The sequence below is a fragment of the Podarcis pityusensis genome, assembly GCF_964106645.2.
Source record: "Podarcis pityusensis genome assembly, chromosome: W".
Taxonomy (NCBI): domain Eukaryota; kingdom Metazoa; phylum Chordata; class Lepidosauria; order Squamata; family Lacertidae; genus Podarcis; species Podarcis pityusensis.
In genome coordinates this window covers 6,258,635-6,276,582 of record NC_138045.1, presented here as the reverse complement: position 1 = coordinate 6,276,582, position 17,948 = coordinate 6,258,635, and the positions used below count along the sequence as shown (strand labels likewise).

Genomic DNA, 17,948 nt, shown 5'->3' with positions numbered 1-17,948 from the left:
ATAATGAAATGTTTTTAGAATGTTGGATTATTTGATTGTTTGATTATTTGATTGTTGTTAGCTGCCCTGAGCCCGGCTTCAGCTGGGGAGGGCGGGATATAAATAAATTTTATTATTATTATTATTATTATTATTATTATTATTATTATTATTAGAGGTGTACTGTGCCCTCCCGCCTCCTTGCTTTTAAGGACCACTTGAGTTCTGTTCTCATCTCCCTGAGGCGTATCCGTGACAAGGAGAGCATGAGCAAGAAGCAACCCCAATGACCCACACTATGCGCCAGCTCTTTGTGCCTTCCACACATACGCAGTCCGGACAGAGAGAGGGACTCCTCCAGCACGTCCTCGCCAAGAGAGAGAAGGAATATGTCAACACCCAGAATTTCAGGTCAGATCATGCAAAAGTGCAAAGACCAGTGGAACCTGTATCAGAGTTGGGGCTGGAGAAAGCGAAATCTACATGACAGCTTTATTGCTGGGTGCCAGGCAAAGTCTGTCCTGTTCACTCAGGCCACATGGGTGGGTAATGGAAAGTATTAGTTGTGGTGGGCAATTTTCCTTGGTGCCACATACTGAGCCGTGGCTTCATTTTATGAGCAGGACGGCAGCCTCTCCTCCAGGTTTGCACACCTCTCCCCCACCCCAAGCCTATTGGGAAGCTTCCACTTGGATTTTAAATTAACCACAGTTTGGTGTGTCCAGATCCTATGGTGGTTAATTTTACCAGCTTTGTAAACCCACGATTGGAAGTTGGCTTGTTTCAATGAGCCATGGTTCAAATGAAGCGGTTTGTGCAGCTTCAGACATTGTGACAAGATGCAGTTAATCCAAAACTGAAGCAAAACCTTTGGAACTCCTCCTAAAAGCTGTGCTGGAGGACAGGGAGGTGTGACCCCCCCCCCCAACACTTGGTGTGGGTCATCCTTATAATGCTAAGCTTACTACTTCAAACAAAGTTTTTGCTTTGGTTATTTCCTCGTACCGTTAGTAGTACCCAGTGGCCATTTGTTTTTCATGTCTGCTTTTATGATATGTTTATCAGTATGTGGTTAGCAGCTTCAGATCCTACTGTTTTACAGAGGCTGTTTAGCTTGCTCTTTTTACCCCTTTACTAGACAGGCTGTATTTCTGTGCTGTTTTCAGAGTCGGGAATGCCCATTCCTTCATGGCCAGCATGGAAACACAGAAGGCTAGCCATTTAGGAGGTTTGCAAAGAGGACAAGGGTGTCACGGGGTAATCTTCTAGCAAACAAGCTTGGCACAGCAGATCTGAGAGGTGGTTTTCTGCTCTCGGAAAGCCAGCCTGGAAACCAGGTTGCCAGGTGAATGAAGAATGGAGAGATCAACCAACTCACTTGCCTTCAAAGAATTTCTGGTTGCCTGTGGCTACTGGGATAGTGCTTAAATATCAGGCTGGCTGACACATCTTAAAAAATAAAAGGAAAAAGCTTTTTTTCTTTCATTAGCAAAGCTCCTTTGGGGCCCAGAATAGCTAAGCTGAGGAAGAAGTGGCTGGTATTACTTGTTTGTTCTTGGTCCTGATCTTGCCTGCCCTTGCACACTCCTGTTGTCTTTGCATATTTAACCAGCACGTCTGTTCCGATTGGAGTCCTATTCCTGCAGTTCCACATCCTTCTCTTTGGCACTTGGGCATTCGGTTCCAGGAGCTGGACCTGAGCACAGAGGCTTTCTTCTACTTGGACTCGACAAAGGAGCAAGAGTGGCTGACAGCTGTGGAAAAGGCTTTGCGTTCCAAATCCAAGTACAAGAATGTAAGTCCAACCCCACCCATTTCTTCAGCAGCCAGACAGCTGTCAGGAGCTGGAGTGAGGAGGAGGAGGAGGTCAGCCAGAAAAAAACACCTGGTGTCAGTGGTGTTTTATTCAAAAGAAGCCAACATTCTTTATTCAAAGAAACCCAAACCGTGCAGGCCTCGTGATCACAGAAACCTTTCCCAGCACATCTTGCCCCAGTGAGGTAGCTGTGAAGGCTGAAGGTTGCTACCCTCCCACCACTCTCTGAAGTCTCCTCCTCCCCCTGGTCCTTCCCAAGCAACCTGAGACTCTGACACCTTGCCTGTCTTTGCTCCCTCCTCTTAATTTCTCTGTGTTCTGGGAGACCAGCAGGGAGGGGAGCTGATCGCAGCAGGATGGGGAGACCCCCTGGCTTCTTCAGCAGCCTGCCTGATCTCTGCCTCTTGACCCCCGCCTCCAGCCTCCACTTCTGCCTCGGATTCTGGGCTGCTGTTTGCCACAGAATCTTCCTGCCCTCCTGCCTCTTCAGTTTACAACACCTCCTCTTGCTCACAGTCTGCTCCCTCTTCTCCCTCGGACGACTCAGCGTCATCGTTCCCCCACCAGTTCCCTGGCTCTGAACCTTCTTCCCTTGGGGGATCCCCAGTTGGTGCCACCTGCCACTCCTATCTGCATCCAACCGGCCCAGGACAGCAAGCAATGAACAGAGCTGGTAGACATCCCAGTACCTTGCATCTTCTAGGTGCAGCTGGTGCGTCTAGTCGGAATGATGTTGCTCATCTTTGTCAGGAAGGACCAGCTCAGCCGCATCAAGGAAGTGATGAGGGAGACAGTGGGCACAGACATCATGGGGAAGATGGGGAGTAGACCCTGACAGCGGAATTCCCTACGTCGATCTTTCTGTCTGTCTATCTGTTTTTCTAATCTCTGCCAACCAGTTTCCCCCTCTTTCCTGCTTGCTCACTAACAGCCACCTTTGCTCCGCCCCTGCAGGGTAACAAGGGGTGTGTGGCCGTGAGGCTTGTCTGCAACAATACCAGCTTCTGCATGGTCAATTCCCACCTTGCTGCCCACATGGAAGACTTTGAGCGCCGAAACCAGGATTACAAGGATATCTGTGCCCAGATAATAATAATAATAATAATAATAATAATAATAATAATAATAATAATAATTTTATTTATACCCCGCCCTCCCCAGCCAAGGCCAGGCTTAGGGCAGCTAACAAGCAATAATTAAAACAAGTTGAATGAATACAACTTAAAAACAAGATTAAAATACAGCATTAAAATATTGAAACATTAAAATGCAGCCTCATCACAGGAGGAGAAAGGAAAAAGAAAGAGGGGGAGGGAATCAAATTGGCTCCAAGCCAAAGGCCAGGTGGAACAACTCTGTCTTACAGGCCCTGCGGAAAGAAATCAGATCCCGCAGGGCCCTGGTCTCATGAGACAGAGCGTTCCACCAAGCGGGAGCCAGTGTTGAAAAGGCCCTGTCTCTGGTTGAAGCTGATCTAACTTCCTTAGGGCCCGGGACCACTAGGGTGTTGCTATTTATGGACCTTAAGGTCCTCCGTGGGGCATACCGGGAGAGGCGGTCCTGTAGGTCTTAAGCCGTGAAGGGCTTTAAAGGTCAAAACCAGCACCTTAAATCTGACCCTGTACTCCACTGGGAGCCAGTGCAGCTAGAAAAGCACTGGGTGAATATGCTCCCACGGCAGAGACCCCGTGAGGAGCCTCGCTGCAGCATTCTGCACCCGCTGGAGTTTCAAGGGAAGCCCCACATAGAGCGAATTACAGTAGTCAAGCCTGGAGGTGACCGTCGCATGGATCACTGTGGCCAGGTCGGGGCGGGAAAGGTAAGGGACCAACTGCTTGATGCGGCGAAGGTGGAAAAATGTCGCCTTGGCTGTTGCTGTAACCTGCGCCTCCATGGAAAGGGAGGCGTCAAGGATTACACCCAAACGCTTAACAGAAGGCAATGGCACTAATTGGACCCCGAAAGAGAAGGGAGTTGGTCCCTCATCCCCATGCCATCCCAACCCAGCCATAGGACCTCTGTCTTCGAAGGATTTAGATTCAATCTGCTCCCACGAAACCATCCAGCCACAGCTTCTAAGCATCTGCTCAGTGTGTCCGGGGCCGAGTCGGTGCGGCCATCCATCAGCAGGTAGAGCTAAGTGTCATCAGCATATTGGTGACAGCCCAGCCCAAAGCTCTGGATAATCTGGGCAAGGGGGCGCATAAAGATGTTAAAAAGCATCGGAGAGAGGATTGCGCCCTGCGGCACTCCACACACCAAGGAGTGGCACGACGACATCTCCCTCCCTAGCACCACCCTCTGTCCCCGACCAGAGATAAAAGAGCACAGCTATGCCCTGTATCCCCACGTCGACAAGGCGGTGGTCCAGATGATCATGATTGACCATGTCAAAGTCTGCTGACAAATCTAAAAGAATCAGCAGTCCTGACCCACCTCGATCCAGTTGTCTACGTAGATCATCTGTTAGGGCAACCAGAGCCGTCTCGGTCCCGAAACCAGGACGGAACCCGGACTGAAATGGACCTAAAGCAGATGTTTCCTCCAGAAACCTACCAAGCTGATCAGCAACCGCTCTCTCAATTATCTTACCCAGATATGGAAGATTTGAAACTGGCCGGTAATTGGATAGGTCTAAAGGATCTAGTGAAGTTTTTCTTTAAGAGCAGACACACCACTGCTTCCTTCGGGTCCCCTGGGAATGTCCTCGTGCCAAGGGACAAATTGATAATTTCAACCAGGGGGGTCCGTGCAACATCTGGACACGCCCTAATCAGCCAAGACGGGCACGGATTGAGGAGGCAGGTGGTGGGCCTAGCAGCTTGGAGGAATCTATCCACATCAGCAGGGAGTAGCCGATTGAAATGGTCGAACACTGGACCCGAAGACAGTCAAGGGGCCTCCAGTTCAGTCACTGTATCTAAATTGGCAGGGAGGTCATGGCGGAGCAACAGGACTTTCTCCGCAAAAAAGCTTGCGAATGCCTCACAGCTGTGGGTCGAATTTGTGCTTAAATTTGGTTGTCCTCCTAAGGACATTATCGACCTAATTATTCTAAAAAGTTGTGCCGGGCGAGAGCTAGCGGATGCAATGGAAGCTGCAAAGTAAGATATCTTAGCAGCTTGCATAGCCATCTCATAGGCTTTCATAAGCGTCCTATAAGATGTTCTTGAAGCTCCGTCACGAGTCTGTCACCATACCCGCTCTAGCCGTCTGAGATCCCGCTTCATTTTCCGGAGCACCTCAGTAAACCAAGGGGCCTGGTTTCGACAGGGTCACAGATCTCATCGATGGCTGCCAAGAGCTGGTTATTCCAGTCCTCGACAAGGTCATCTAATGAGTCGCCAGGAGGAGCAGGGTCCTGCAAGGCCTGACGGAATCTATCAGGATCCATCAGCCTTCTCGGACGAGCCCAAATAGGCTCGCCACCTGAGCAGGGGAGGAGCGGGAAGTCAGTCTTGGCTTTCAGAGCGTAGTGAACAGACCATGGCACTTCCACAGGGGGGAGCATGATCACATCTATGCCAGCACCAAAGATCAGATCCAGTGTGTGGCCTGCTTGATGAGTGGGGCCCAAAGCAAACTGGGAGAGCCCTAGTGTTGCCATGGAAGTCACTAGGTCCAGAGCCTGTGAGGAGGGGGCGGCATCGGCATGGACGTTGAAGTCTCCCAAAACCGATAGGCTTGGGAACGCCAAGGCCCAGCCCGCCGCCACCTCCAGCAGGTCTGACAGGGTGGCTGCCGGTGCGCTGGGTGGTCGGTACACCAGCTAGACAGCCAAGCTCTCCTTGGTGCCCCACACAAGACCAACACATTCAATGCCGGAGATTGCCAGTGCTGGCAGAGCTCTGAAAAAGCAATCCTCCGGGATTAACAACGCTACTCCTCTCCCCCCCCGACCCACAGTCCGCGATTGATGGAGGACAGAGAAGCCTGGGGGTGTTATCTCATGTAGGGAGACTACTTCGCCTTCCCGTACCCAGGTCTCCATCACGCAAGCCAGGTCAATCCCCTGCGAGACAAAAAAGTCACCCATGGTGGCGGTTTTGTTGCCTATGGACCTGGCATTGCACAACACCAATGACGGAGGTGGGTAATCCCTGCTCGCCCTACCCTCGTCCCTTGGGATGGGACGTAGATTGGAAGGGGTTTGAGCATCACTGCATCTCAAAACCCTTTGCCGATAGTGATATCTAGCCCCACCGCCATTCCTCCCTAGCCCTTCAATAGTGGGAATCCCAGACCCCATACTAGCCTCCCCAATAGAGGGGTAACATCCCCTCACTGACAAGTCTTCCCTGGGCCAGGACTCCTGGGTCAAAATGGTAAGGGGAAGAGGTGAAGGTTTGATAGGGTAAGTATCCCTAGAAGATAAAACCCAACCAACTGCACCCCAAGCGGGGAGGGCGGTCCCACGGTGTTTCGTTAACTGTCAATCCCCCTCTCCCTCCTGGATTGATTGGAGGACTGTTGGTTCTATCTGTGGCTGTGGGAGTATTATTGAGGCATGTGCTATAAAATGTGGGTCACTGGCCAACAAAGAGCCAGCTTCGAGTTTGGAAGATCTGTGCATCCTGTCTCGCCAGGAGTACAGTAGAGAAGGTTGATCATTCTGATAATTTTTTGGAACATTAGGCAAAGGTCCAGATGTAGATTGGGTGCTGGATTTCTCCAGATTGTCAGCAACGTAGAGTTCTTTAGGTGTTGTTGCCATAGAAATGTCGGAGGCGCCAAATTCCTCATCTACTTCGGTGTCGCTTGAAAAGGAAACAGGGAGTTGCACTGATGTCTTTCTATGGGATAAGGAGCTTTTGGACCTCTTTAAATATTGTGCTCTAGGCTCTACTGACCTTATATTTTGGGTAGAAATCTCAGTCTTTATACTCATTAGCCTCTTCTTCAGGTCTTGTAAATCTAGGCTTACAGAATTCTTTTCTTCCTTCGGGCAGTTAGTATTTCTAGTGTTAAGCTTGCTTTCCCTTGTCCGCATTAGCTTTGACTCTATGCAAGGAACCAATTGCCTCCTTGTTTCGTCCTTAAATACCCTCACTGGGCGGAGAGAGTGGAACCACCATAGAGTATCCTTTATCTCCATGAGTCGAGATGGGAGGGCTGATGACCTAAAGGTCATAAATAGGCGCGCGATCTTTCCCAAGGTAGGCAGGAAGTGGAAATTTCCTAGATCTACATTTCGGTAATGGTAATTCAGGAGCTGAGACAAGGACATGCCATTTGGATAGGATTTAAAAAGATATTTCTACAAGCAAGGAGTTTGCCATTAGGGAGCATTAAAACATGCATTCCCTGCGAAATGGTGATTTGTTATTATGCAGATTAGTCTAAGTGAAGACTGTGATTGATTGCATACAAAGCAGCTTCCTAGACGCTGTAAACATACAGCGGCCATCAGGAGTAATTTTATAATGCATTATGTAGCGCATGCTGCCCAATTGCTCCTCATGCTGTTCTCTCTTGGAGCAAGCAGGAGAAGCAAAGCACAAGGCCTTGGCACCACATCACGTCTGAACCCGGGACTGTGGCCTTATCATAATAAGCAACAATTGCCAGCCAATCTGAAGTCCCTGCTTATGGCTGGCCTGCTGACTGTGGCTTGTTAGGGAGCAACAAACCATGACCAGATGTAATGGGGAAAACAAAGCTCCCAGGTTTGTTTATCCTATTTGTGCCAGGAGCAAAGGGGGAGAAATGAAGCAATGGTCACAAGCATCTTGCAACCGTAAGTCAGAAAGTCGATGGTGATGTGTGAATACATAGATTACAACACCCTTGCACTCACCATGATTCAGAGTAGAGTAACTCAACAGGTAACGTTGAATACCAAGAACTGTTGTGTTTTTCTGAAATCTGTTCAGGCAAAAAGTGTTCAGTACCAGATACACCTGCCCTGTGGTGCTGAAGATTTCTGTGTGAATTACAGAACATGAACTGGTTACTTGACTAGGAGCCAGGAGCACGTAAAAAGGGAGGGGGCACCTCACAAACATGAATTATATCTACATCACCAAAGGAAAACCACAAATAAACGCTGACAGTCCTTTAAGAACTCATTTCTTATTAAATGCAGGTCAATTGTGTGAGGAGAACCTGAGCTTACAGGGTTAAACAGCTCAGAGTGTACGCCCTGCCTACTGTTGGGAGGGGGGAGGTTCGTCATTTCCGAGAGCCTCAAGCCTTTGTTCTTTCTCTCTACTTTCGCTTTTGAGGAGAGAGGACGTGTTTTCACGATGCTGTTCGCTGTGATAGATAATGGATAGTCTGCTGTAAATAAAACTGCTTTTAGCTGCTAAGATCCTGAGTGGACTTTATTTAAGCACACTGAAGAATGCTCTGGAGTTTTTTGCAGTCTTTCTCTTGCCGCTGTTGATCTCTGCTTTGCTCAGGAATGTGGACTTTGGAATGCAGAGGCCTGCCAGAGCTGCACGATGGGAAGCGTGCCGGACGCTTATCTGAGCAATAAATCAATCTGCGTAACAAATTGTGTTCAGATGTCTGTGACCCTGTCCTTGAGAAATGGCAGAGGTCACAAAACCTAGCAGAGAATTCTGCCAATTATTCCACCTGTTATTTATGTACCCCAAAAGTAATAGTGTAGTGTCCTGTGGGGGAGGTGTCCAGTCTCAAGTCAAACAAGAGCATGTAATAACCCATCTGAATATGGCAACTGTAAGCTCTGACTCACTTGCTAAATATTCTCCTATCCTTGTCATGGTATCACATGGCAATTGCTGCCTACCGTCAAGAACAGTCCATTATGCAGATGTAGTTTTGGTTACTGCATTTTGCTAACTTGGGTGCCGTTTTTCATCTGCCACCAGACAACTCACCCCCACCCCCCCAAAAAACGATCACTGCAAGGATTCAGGAAACTGTGTAAGGGTCGAGGCACCCGAACACATAGTTTTGCTGGAACTTTTATGCAACGACTAGACTGGTGAAGTGTTAGGTTCCATACAGCATCGTCCAACAGTAGTGCTTGCTGTACCCCTCCAGTTTGGTGCGCATTAAGGATTCTGCACAGGAATTCAGTTTTTCCCATCACGACTCAAAGAAGTGACCTCCAAAATACATTGTGCAACTTTCTCCAATGGGTAAAATGCCTTCCTGGTAACTGAAACACGAGGCAAAGCAGAGGTGGATTTAGGGCAGTGAAGCTCTTCCCCTGCACAGGATGTGGGGGCCAGAAGCGAGCCTTCCTGCCTCCTTCCCCAAGCCTAGTTAGCGCTCTCCCAGCTTTGGGAATGAGATGAGAGGGCTCTAGGACCCCACCAGAGCCTTGTGCATCCTTCCCCAAGCCTGACCCCTCCCCTGCCTGGCTTTTGGAAGGCACCAGGAGGGCACCATATTACCAAGGTCCCTCCCTGGGCAAAGTGTCATTTGTTCTTCAGTAAGAGTGCCTGTGCAAACAGAACAGAAACGGTGATGGTAGGGATGAATGGAAATGACCTTCCGTTGAGCACTCTGTCTTAAGCTCCCCTCGAAAGCTGGGGGTGCATATGGGTTCTGGTAACACCAGACGCATTTGCACAGAGGATTTGATCCCCACAGCCCATGTTCACGGAGACAATGCCATCTGTGGAAGTCCTAACCATGCCACATGATTGCCAGGCTATGTGCAAGTCTAATATGGGGTGTGTGCAGCTAGGCCCCTGCAGCAGGCTGCGAGGAGACTAAGGAAGCCTCCCTTTTTAAAAAGATGTTCAATCCAGTGCTGAACTGGAAGCGTAACACTGGCCCTCCAAGCTGTCACGGGTGAGGTTTCACTATGTTACGAGACTCCTTAAAATCGAATAAACAAGAAACATGGGGGGGAATATTATGAGACTCACCGCAGCCGATTAAGGCCTGGTGAGATGCTGCTGATTAGCTGGATAGCCCATGTTTTCTACCAACGGAAGATTGGCTGGCATACATTTAAGATACAGGTAGGTAGCCGTGTTGGTCTGCCGTAGTTGAAACAAAATAAAAAAATGCCTTCCAGTAGCACCTTAGAGACCAACTAAGTTTGTGATTGGTATGAGCTTTTGTGTGCTCATGTATCTGAAGAAGTGTGCATGCACATGAGAGCTCATACCAAGAACAAACTTAGTTGGTCTCTTAAGGTGCTACTGGATAGGGACGCGGGTGGCGCTGTGGGTAAAACCTCAGCACCTAGGACTTGCCAATCGCATGGTCAGCGGTTCGAATCCCCGCGGCGGGTTGAGCTCCCGTCATTCGGTCCCAGCTCCTGCCCACCTAGCAGTTCGAAAGCACCCTTAAGTGCAAGTAGATAAATAGGTACCGCTTTATAGCGGGAAGGTAAACGGCGTTTCCGTGTGCTGCTCTGGTGCCGGTTCGCCGGAGCAGCTTCATCACGCTGGCCACGTGACCCGGAAGTGTCTGCGGACAGCGCTGGCTCCTGGCCTCTAGAGTGAGATGAGCGCACAACCCTAGAGTCTGTCAAGACTGGCCCGTACGGGCAGGGGTACCTTTACCTTTACCTTAAGGTGCTACTGGAAGGCATTTTTTATACATTTAAGACAAAGTCTTTCATTTAAGAGTTATCAACATAAAATGTTTTAAAGCAATTAGACCTATTAGTATAGCAGCATCCCAAAGTTCAACAGGTCAAGCCATTCATAGTTCCACTATGACTACGTGACAGGGCTGAGAAAGGGAGTCACCGCAACTCAAGTTGACTTCATCATGCGAGGTTCAAGTCTTACATGCTTGCTGCTTGAAACATGGCCCTATGGGTGCAGCTTCCCCACAGCAAAGCGCTTCTCAAAAGCAGAGAATTACTTTATCCTCTTCCAACCATTTAAGGAGTGTTTCACATAAATGGCTTAGCTCATCTCGATTGGATTCTGCCCCACGTGGCAACCTTGGTACGGACTCCACTATGAATTGCTCCTTAAGCATATGCCTGGACAGGGAAAGCTGCTCAGATCTAACATGATGGCTGTATTCTCTTCAAGAGAAGACTCGGACCACCAAGAGTTCTTTGTAATAAACCATTTATGCATGCAGCGTTAGAAATGAGCCACAGTGTTGTATAAACCTTGGTCTTTATTAGGGCTACATCAACAGAAAGAGGGGTTTGCCACTAGAAAGGAAGTAGATGTGGAACAGACTTCCACCAGTGAGTGGTTGGCTTTGGTTTTTACCAGGCAAATTGCAAAAAGAAGCTGCAGGTTGTATTATCATAGATGACTATGATTAGCCTAGTCTTGAACAGATGAGTTTAATCAACATCAGTCTTTTCTCAAAGCAGCAACAGAACTAGAACAGAAATGAGATATCGGCACAAAGCAATGTGGCAGCAGCAGACATATCCTCCAAGCTGTTCTTCAAACGTCTACAGACCTCAAAAAATGTGAGCTGCGAAAACCTTAAAGCAAAACGAAGCTGAAACAGTACAACTGGACTACAAGGAGGCCAACTGGAAAAAAACGTGAAATTGCTAACTGTCATATTGAAGTCATATATACTGTACTTGGTGTGTTCTTTGGAGTTCACTCATGTTTATGAAGGCCACATTAGACTGTGTTCAGGAACACCCATGTCTTCACATATAAATTGGATGATACTCCTTTGGAGTGAGATGCCTCCTACAAATTGGGCAAAAGTTAGCATACCTAAGAAAATTGCTGAGGCACTGACTACAGAAGATGTGGCCCCATGTTGTTGACACTATAAGCCGTCCGCTTTGCACAATCTCTGCAAAGCTGTCTATGCAAATTCCACAACTCAAAGTGCCTGAGGATCTTGCAAATTCCCTCCTTCCCACTTCTCTGGGGAGCTTTCTAGTGGCAAGAGCACCACTCTGTGTGTGTCTGCTATCATCACCACCACCACCACCACCACTAAATATGAGGCTGTCAGACAATGGTTGAGGTCTGAACTCTCTATTGGGCTGCTGCCCACTCTCTCCAACTAGCACAAGAGAATCGTCTTGCGTAAGATCAACAACTATAGGTTCTGAAGTTTCGCAAGTGAGGTCAACTACTTCCACATCCATACTTCTATCATTAAGGCTGTGTGGCAGGGAGGAGGAGGAGGAGGGGATACAGGGTTCAGAAGCAGTTCCCACCATCATCTTGTCCAGAGTATGAGGAGGTCTTGCGGAGGTGTTGCGACTGCCCCTCTTGCTTTTGCTGTGCTGGGTTGCATTACATTCTGTACTTGTTGAACTCATGATGCACAGGGATGGGAGAGGCACAGGCTGCAGAGTACTTGCTTCACCCTTTATCTCCGTGTGCTGTTCCCTGCTTAGTCGCCAAGCAATTCTGTAATGTGATAAGGATGATCATGAATGCTCTCTCTAAAGCAACTTGATGCAACTGGTGACGCTTTGGAGCACCGTGACTTTCTTAGCGTTGTCTCTTTTATAGCAGGTACTCCGAAGCTGGAGCAAGTTCAACATCTTGAGGAGTTAGGGCAGGCTTCCTCAACCTCGGCCCTCCAGATGTTTTTGGCCTACAACTCCCATGATCCCTAGCCAGCAGGACCAGTGGTCAGGGAGGATGGGAATTGTCGTCTCAAAACATCGGAAGGGCCGAGGTTGAGGAAGCCTGAGTTAGGGTGTCTTTCGTGTTACTCTATAGAACTGCATTCACGTGGGAAGAAACAGGATTAGGCTAAGAAGCAGGCACACAACTATTAGTTTTCTATCTTTCAGCCAAGAGATTAGCTAAAACAATTAGGATTATTACGAGGTGGAGCATCTTTCCCTACCTTGACAGTCCTCTTTATACAAGAGTCTGATAAGGAGAAGGGAAGAACTCATGAGGAATGTCTCTTCTTCAAGAAGAACCAGGGCACATAGCCAAGCTGAGGACGATGGGAAATCTTAAATGAAATTCATTGGAGTTGCCTCTACTAGAGCGCACCTCCTATGGCTGCTCTTGCAAGAGGTATTTTCCAGGTATGACACATTCAATGTGTACACCCAACAGGGTGGATAAAAATCAATGATTTAAAAAAGAATAATTAAAACATCTGTTTTTTATTTAAATTGGATTTTTAAAATAAAATGCTTTTGGAGGAAAGATCTTTCTAAAGATAGTTTTCTATTTAAGTTACATTATAGTCCAGAGGCTATTCATCAGGAAAGAAGTATTTGTTTTAAGTCTTTCATGTGTGCTAAAACTCAGTCTAAGTTTTTTTTGGGTTTTTTAACAAAAAAAACCCCACGTTTAACCACATCAGTTAACAAACATGGATACATATGCTATAATTTTATTGTTTTAGTTAAATACGCTATTTAAATTGTTATTAAGGAAATGATTATTTTTCTCCTTCAGCTGTCCACGGAGGCGCAGGTCAATTCTGTGTCCAGGGCAGCTGTTTACCAGCTCCATCTGGTACGCAGGATGAGACCCTCCCTGCCTGCAGACTGTCTCGCCAGAGTGGTGCATGCTCTAGTTATCTCCCGCTTGGACTACTGCCATGTGCTCTACATGGGGCTACCTTTGAAGGTGACTCAGAAACTGCAATTAATCCAGAACGTGGCAGCTAGACTGGTGACTGGGAGCGGCTGCCGAGACCACATAACACTGGTCTTGAAAGACCTACATTGGCTCCCAGTTTGGGGGAAACTGTGGAAGGAAGGATTAAAATTTACTGCATGCAATGCTTTGAAAGAAAATGTGATGAAAATGATGTATAGGTGTTATATCACCCCAGTAAAATTAGCTAAAATGTATAAAATAAGTAATAAATGTTAGAAATGTAAAGAAAAGGAAGGACCTTTTTATCACATGTGGTGGGAATGTAAAAAAGTGAAAAGCTTCCGGGAAATGATATATAATGAGATGAAAAAGATGTTGAAATATACATTGATTAAGAAACCAGAAGCATTTTTACTTGGCATTGTAGGAGATGATATTAATAGACAGGATTGTAAATTGTTTTTATATGCAATGACTGCAGCAAGAATATTATTGGCACAAAAATGGAAGCAAGAAGAACTACCAACGAAAGAAGAATGGAGGGTGAAGTTGATGGACTATGCAGAATTAGATAAATTAACAGGAAGGATTCGAAACCTGCGGGATCAGAGATTCATAGAAGACTGGAGTAAATATATGAACTATTTGAAAAGTAATTGTGATGAACAGATTACGCTAGTAGGACTGCTAGAAGTTTGGTAAGGTGGATAGTTTGAAATACTGCAAGAAAGACTATGAAAAGCATTATTAGTTAAGGATAATTAAATGTAATCTAGAAATTAAGAAATGCAGAATAAGTGATAAAGAATGGGAAATCATCAGAGGTGTTGATGGAAGTCTAAAATATTGTATAAGATGAGAAGATCTGTTGTATGACTGTTGGAACCGATATGTTTTTATAGATATAAGATATTTTTTTAAAAAATGATGGATGGCATTGAGAAAGCGGGTAGGGAAAAGTCCTTCTCCTGCTCTCAAAGAATCATAGAACTGCAGGCTCTCACCAAACTCTCTCTGTGTCCCGTAATGTCCGTGGCTCTGCTCTGAGTAAGATCAGGTCGGCCCCCACGTTCAGCTCTCTAACCGCCACACCACACTGCCTTCCCTTTGCACGCTCGGGAGCTGTCTTTGGCTCCTTGCTGCCTATACCCTCAGAAGTCGAATCCCCGCCCCTCGCTTTCGGAGGGAGCCGCTGCTGCCATCTGTGCCTGGTGTGCACGGGTGGCTCACGCCTCTTGCGCGCTCGCTCTTGTATCATGTCCTGCTGCAGCCTTGGAGGGCAAGCGCCTCTTCCCTGCCTTGCCCGCTTCCCATGAGAAAGCCTGTGGGAACCACACTTTCTCCCTGGCTGCAGGTCTCGTCTCTCGCCCACTGCACGCAACTTCACATTCACACACGCGCAGCCATACACGGGTCTGCCGCCCTTTGGGCGCGCACCTTGCCTCCTTGCCGTGCTGGCAGTTCTCTCAAGCAACAGGTGTAATAAGAACAACACTTTCCTGGTGATTTTCCTGCAAGAAAGCGCCCTCTCCTTGTTGGCGCAACAGGCAGACGCAACATTTCACCCCCTCCCCTAAATGTCTACTCAGAAGTAAGTGCATTGAGTCAGATCGGGCCAACTAGTTCCAGGTAAGTGCGTACACACTTACTTTGGAGTAAGCGACAGCAGGCGCTGCAGCCTCCGTGCCCTTCTCGGGAGTCCGCCGTGAGCCCCACGGCGGGAAGCTCTGCTGCTCACGACGAGGCCAGGTCCCTGCCAGGCGCATGCGCGAGCGACCAGCTCCTGCTCTCCCATCTGTGCAAGAGTTTCAAGGAGTTTCCCCAAAGAAATCTGGAAGCAGATTTTATTCCCATCCTTGGGAATCATTTGTGTGCCATATCTTTTTCAGGGGTTCCATTGACAACCTACATGAAGCAATAGAGAGTATAATTGAGAATCTAATCCTCCCCCCCCTCTCTATCCATTGCAATTTTCAAATTTGGTTCAGGGTGACTGTTTTTCTCACCCTCTCCAGTTGCACATCCAGACTCAGGCATGCTCATGGGTGAGCTGTGTGATAAGCCGGTGGAGACAGGGTTTTCGTGTATGGGGGGTACTTTGTACATGCTCAGAAGCACCCTCACACATATCCCAAGGCATGTGGATGAAAGCAGGCAGTGCCAAGAAGGCGTGTCTGTGTGTTTGTGTGGGCACTAGGGGTGCAACTTGTTGACTTTTTTCTTCTTCCCCCAAAACAGTTTCCTGTATCATAAAGGGATGCACTTTTGCTTAGAAACACTGGAAAAGGGACTAAGTATTCTCAGTTATGGAAAAAGGTCACCCCAAAATGAAAAGTTGGAAACATCGTATATGTAACGTTACTACTCATAACCATGAGCACTTTTAAAAACTTCATGGAACTGTTTATAACTTTTACAGCTGCCTGGAACTTCCTCAAACTGTGGAGAATGTTCAAGAAGAATGCAAATATTGGTCTATAGGGAAAGATTTGTGGGCAAACTGTTGGGATTCGCAGGATACTGAGTAAGTCTGCAGGCTTCAGCAGGATGATGCAATACTCTGTGAAGTGCTGGGTCAGAGTGACTCAGCAGGAGTGTGATTAATGTGATTGGCTATCACCTGTTTTAAAAAGGAAAGCCTGTTCAACAGTAACTGTGGTTGTGGTGGTTGTGCTGTGGTATGGTGGTGCTGTGGTGGAGAGTATTTGTTTGCCTTAAGGAGCAGGTACTCTGTATGGACTGTTTTTGTAAATACCTGTATATAGCTCACATTAAAAAGACTGCACTGGAAAACCCTGGGACTCTGAGCGTTTCTGCTAAAAGCGCCGCGAGGAATTCGCGACAAGGTTATGGGCCCAGCACGCTCCAGCTGCGCAAGAGTACAGGTGGCAGTTATCTAGCCGTGGGTGCTGGAGGTGAGCTGCAGGGATGGAGCAGTCCAGAACTGCCGTGCTGCTGGAGAAGCTGACGGCCACGAACTACAGCATCTGGTCGGTCCGCATGCAACACTTCCTCAAGCGTGAGGGCCTGTGGAAGGTGGTGGAAACTCCACCGCAGCCCCCTGAGGAGGATGAGGACGACGATGAAAAGCTGGCACTAGCAGAGGCCCAGCTAGAAAAGGATGAGAAAGCTTTGGCTACGATCATTCTTGGAGTGGACGACAGCCAGCTAGTCTACATAGCTGATAAGGTGATGGCAAGTGAGGCGTGGAATGCGCTCAAGGCTGTCCATGTGCGAGAGACAGCTGGCTCACTGATGACATTGACCAGGAGACTGTACCGGTGTCGGAAGAAACCGGGGGACTCCCTGGTGAACCACCTAAAATTCCTAAAGGATGTTTCCAGGAGCTAGCCTTAAGAGGGAGGCCTGTGGGGGAAGAGGACAAAGTCTTTATAGTCCTGAGTTCCCTTGATGACAGCTATGATATGCTGGTCAATTCCCTCGAGTCTGTAGAGACTGATAAGCTGACTCTGGAATATGTTACTGGATGGTTGTATGCAGAGGAGGACAGGCGTGCAGAGCGAAAGATGACCTCAGCCCAGCTGTTGGAGCATCCCAGAGGGAACAACAGCCGGGAAGAGCAGAGGTGTCGGGAGCCAGGAGGAGCTGCTGCAGACCAGCCGGTGGTCAACAAAGTAAAAAGGTGTTTTTGCTGCAAGTCCAGTGGACATCTGCTGTGGGACTGCCCGAGAAAACAACAAAAACAGCAGAAGCACAGGAAGCAGCAGAGAGAGTCTAACGCTTGGGTGTCTGCAGATGGTCAAGAAAATGAAGAGCTGTGGGTTCTGGACAGTGGAGCTTCTCAAACCTTTTGTAAAAGAAAAGGATTGCTAACTGATGCTAGGGCTTCAAACAAAAACATGTGTCTTGCTACGGGCCAGAAAGCTAATGTGGTTTGTGAGGGGGAGGTTGTGTTCCCACAGCTGGGACACACATTCAGGAATGTGTTGTGTGTGCCTAGTTTACAGAACAATCTCCTGAGTATTCCAGACTTGGCAAAAGCAGGCTTTGAAGTAAACTTTGTGGGAGATCAGTGCCAGATAAAGCAAAATGGGGCAGTGTTGGCAAATGCTAACCTTAGAACTAATATGTATGTACTGCAGTGTGAGTCTAAGGTTGCGAATGTGCAAAATGTCCCAACCCATGATATGTGTATTCATCTCCTGCATAGGCGTCTGGCTCATGCTAGCTTTAAGGTGCTGAACAAAACACTGGAGTTGTGTGGGGGGATGAAAAACATAAAAAGTTGTGATAATTACTTAGACTGCAATATCTGCAAGGAGGTTAAAAGCAGGGCTTGCCCAGTAGCAAGAGCAAGCCAGAGAGAAACCAAAAAACCACTGGAGTTGATTCATGCTGATGTAACTGGTCCTTTTCCACCAAGTGTCTCCCACAACAAGTACTGTTTGATCCTAGTGGATGACTATTCTAGATTTGGCTGGGTCTATCCATTAAAGCAAAAGTCTGACGTTGCCCAAACTTTGAAGTTCTGGGTAAGAAGGATAGAAAGGCAACTTGGCCAAAAGGTGTGCTCTATTCAGACAGACAGGGGAGTAGAGTTTATGGCAAGCTCCCTAAGAAACTGGTTGCGTTCCCAATGGATTAAACATAGGCTTACCAATGTGGCAACGCCTCAGGAGAACAGAGTAGCAGAGCGTAGGGGAGGTGTCTTGCAGACACAAATGAAAGCATTGTTAGCAGAT

At 47.7% G+C, this 17,948-nt stretch overlaps 1 protein-coding gene and 1 pseudogene across 2 annotated transcripts in view; one reads left to right on the top strand and one right to left on the bottom strand.

The window, feature by feature from the left end:
• LOC308467675 (inositol polyphosphate 5-phosphatase OCRL-like) overlaps positions 1-17,948 on the top strand; it is a gene marked incomplete at both ends in the record, with an annotated part of 166,778 nt that overhangs the window by 3,289 nt on the left and 145,541 nt on the right. The window contains 2 exon segments of the mRNA XM_080989394.1: positions 224-261; positions 264-427. Coding sequence (XP_080845520.1) covers positions 224-261; positions 264-427 — 202 coding nt within the window.
• Positions 11,361-11,990, bottom strand: LOC308467770 (E3 ubiquitin-protein ligase RNF4 pseudogene; annotated as a pseudogene). Its single transcript has one exon. The product of its transcript is annotated as an E3 ubiquitin-protein ligase RNF4 pseudogene (transcript).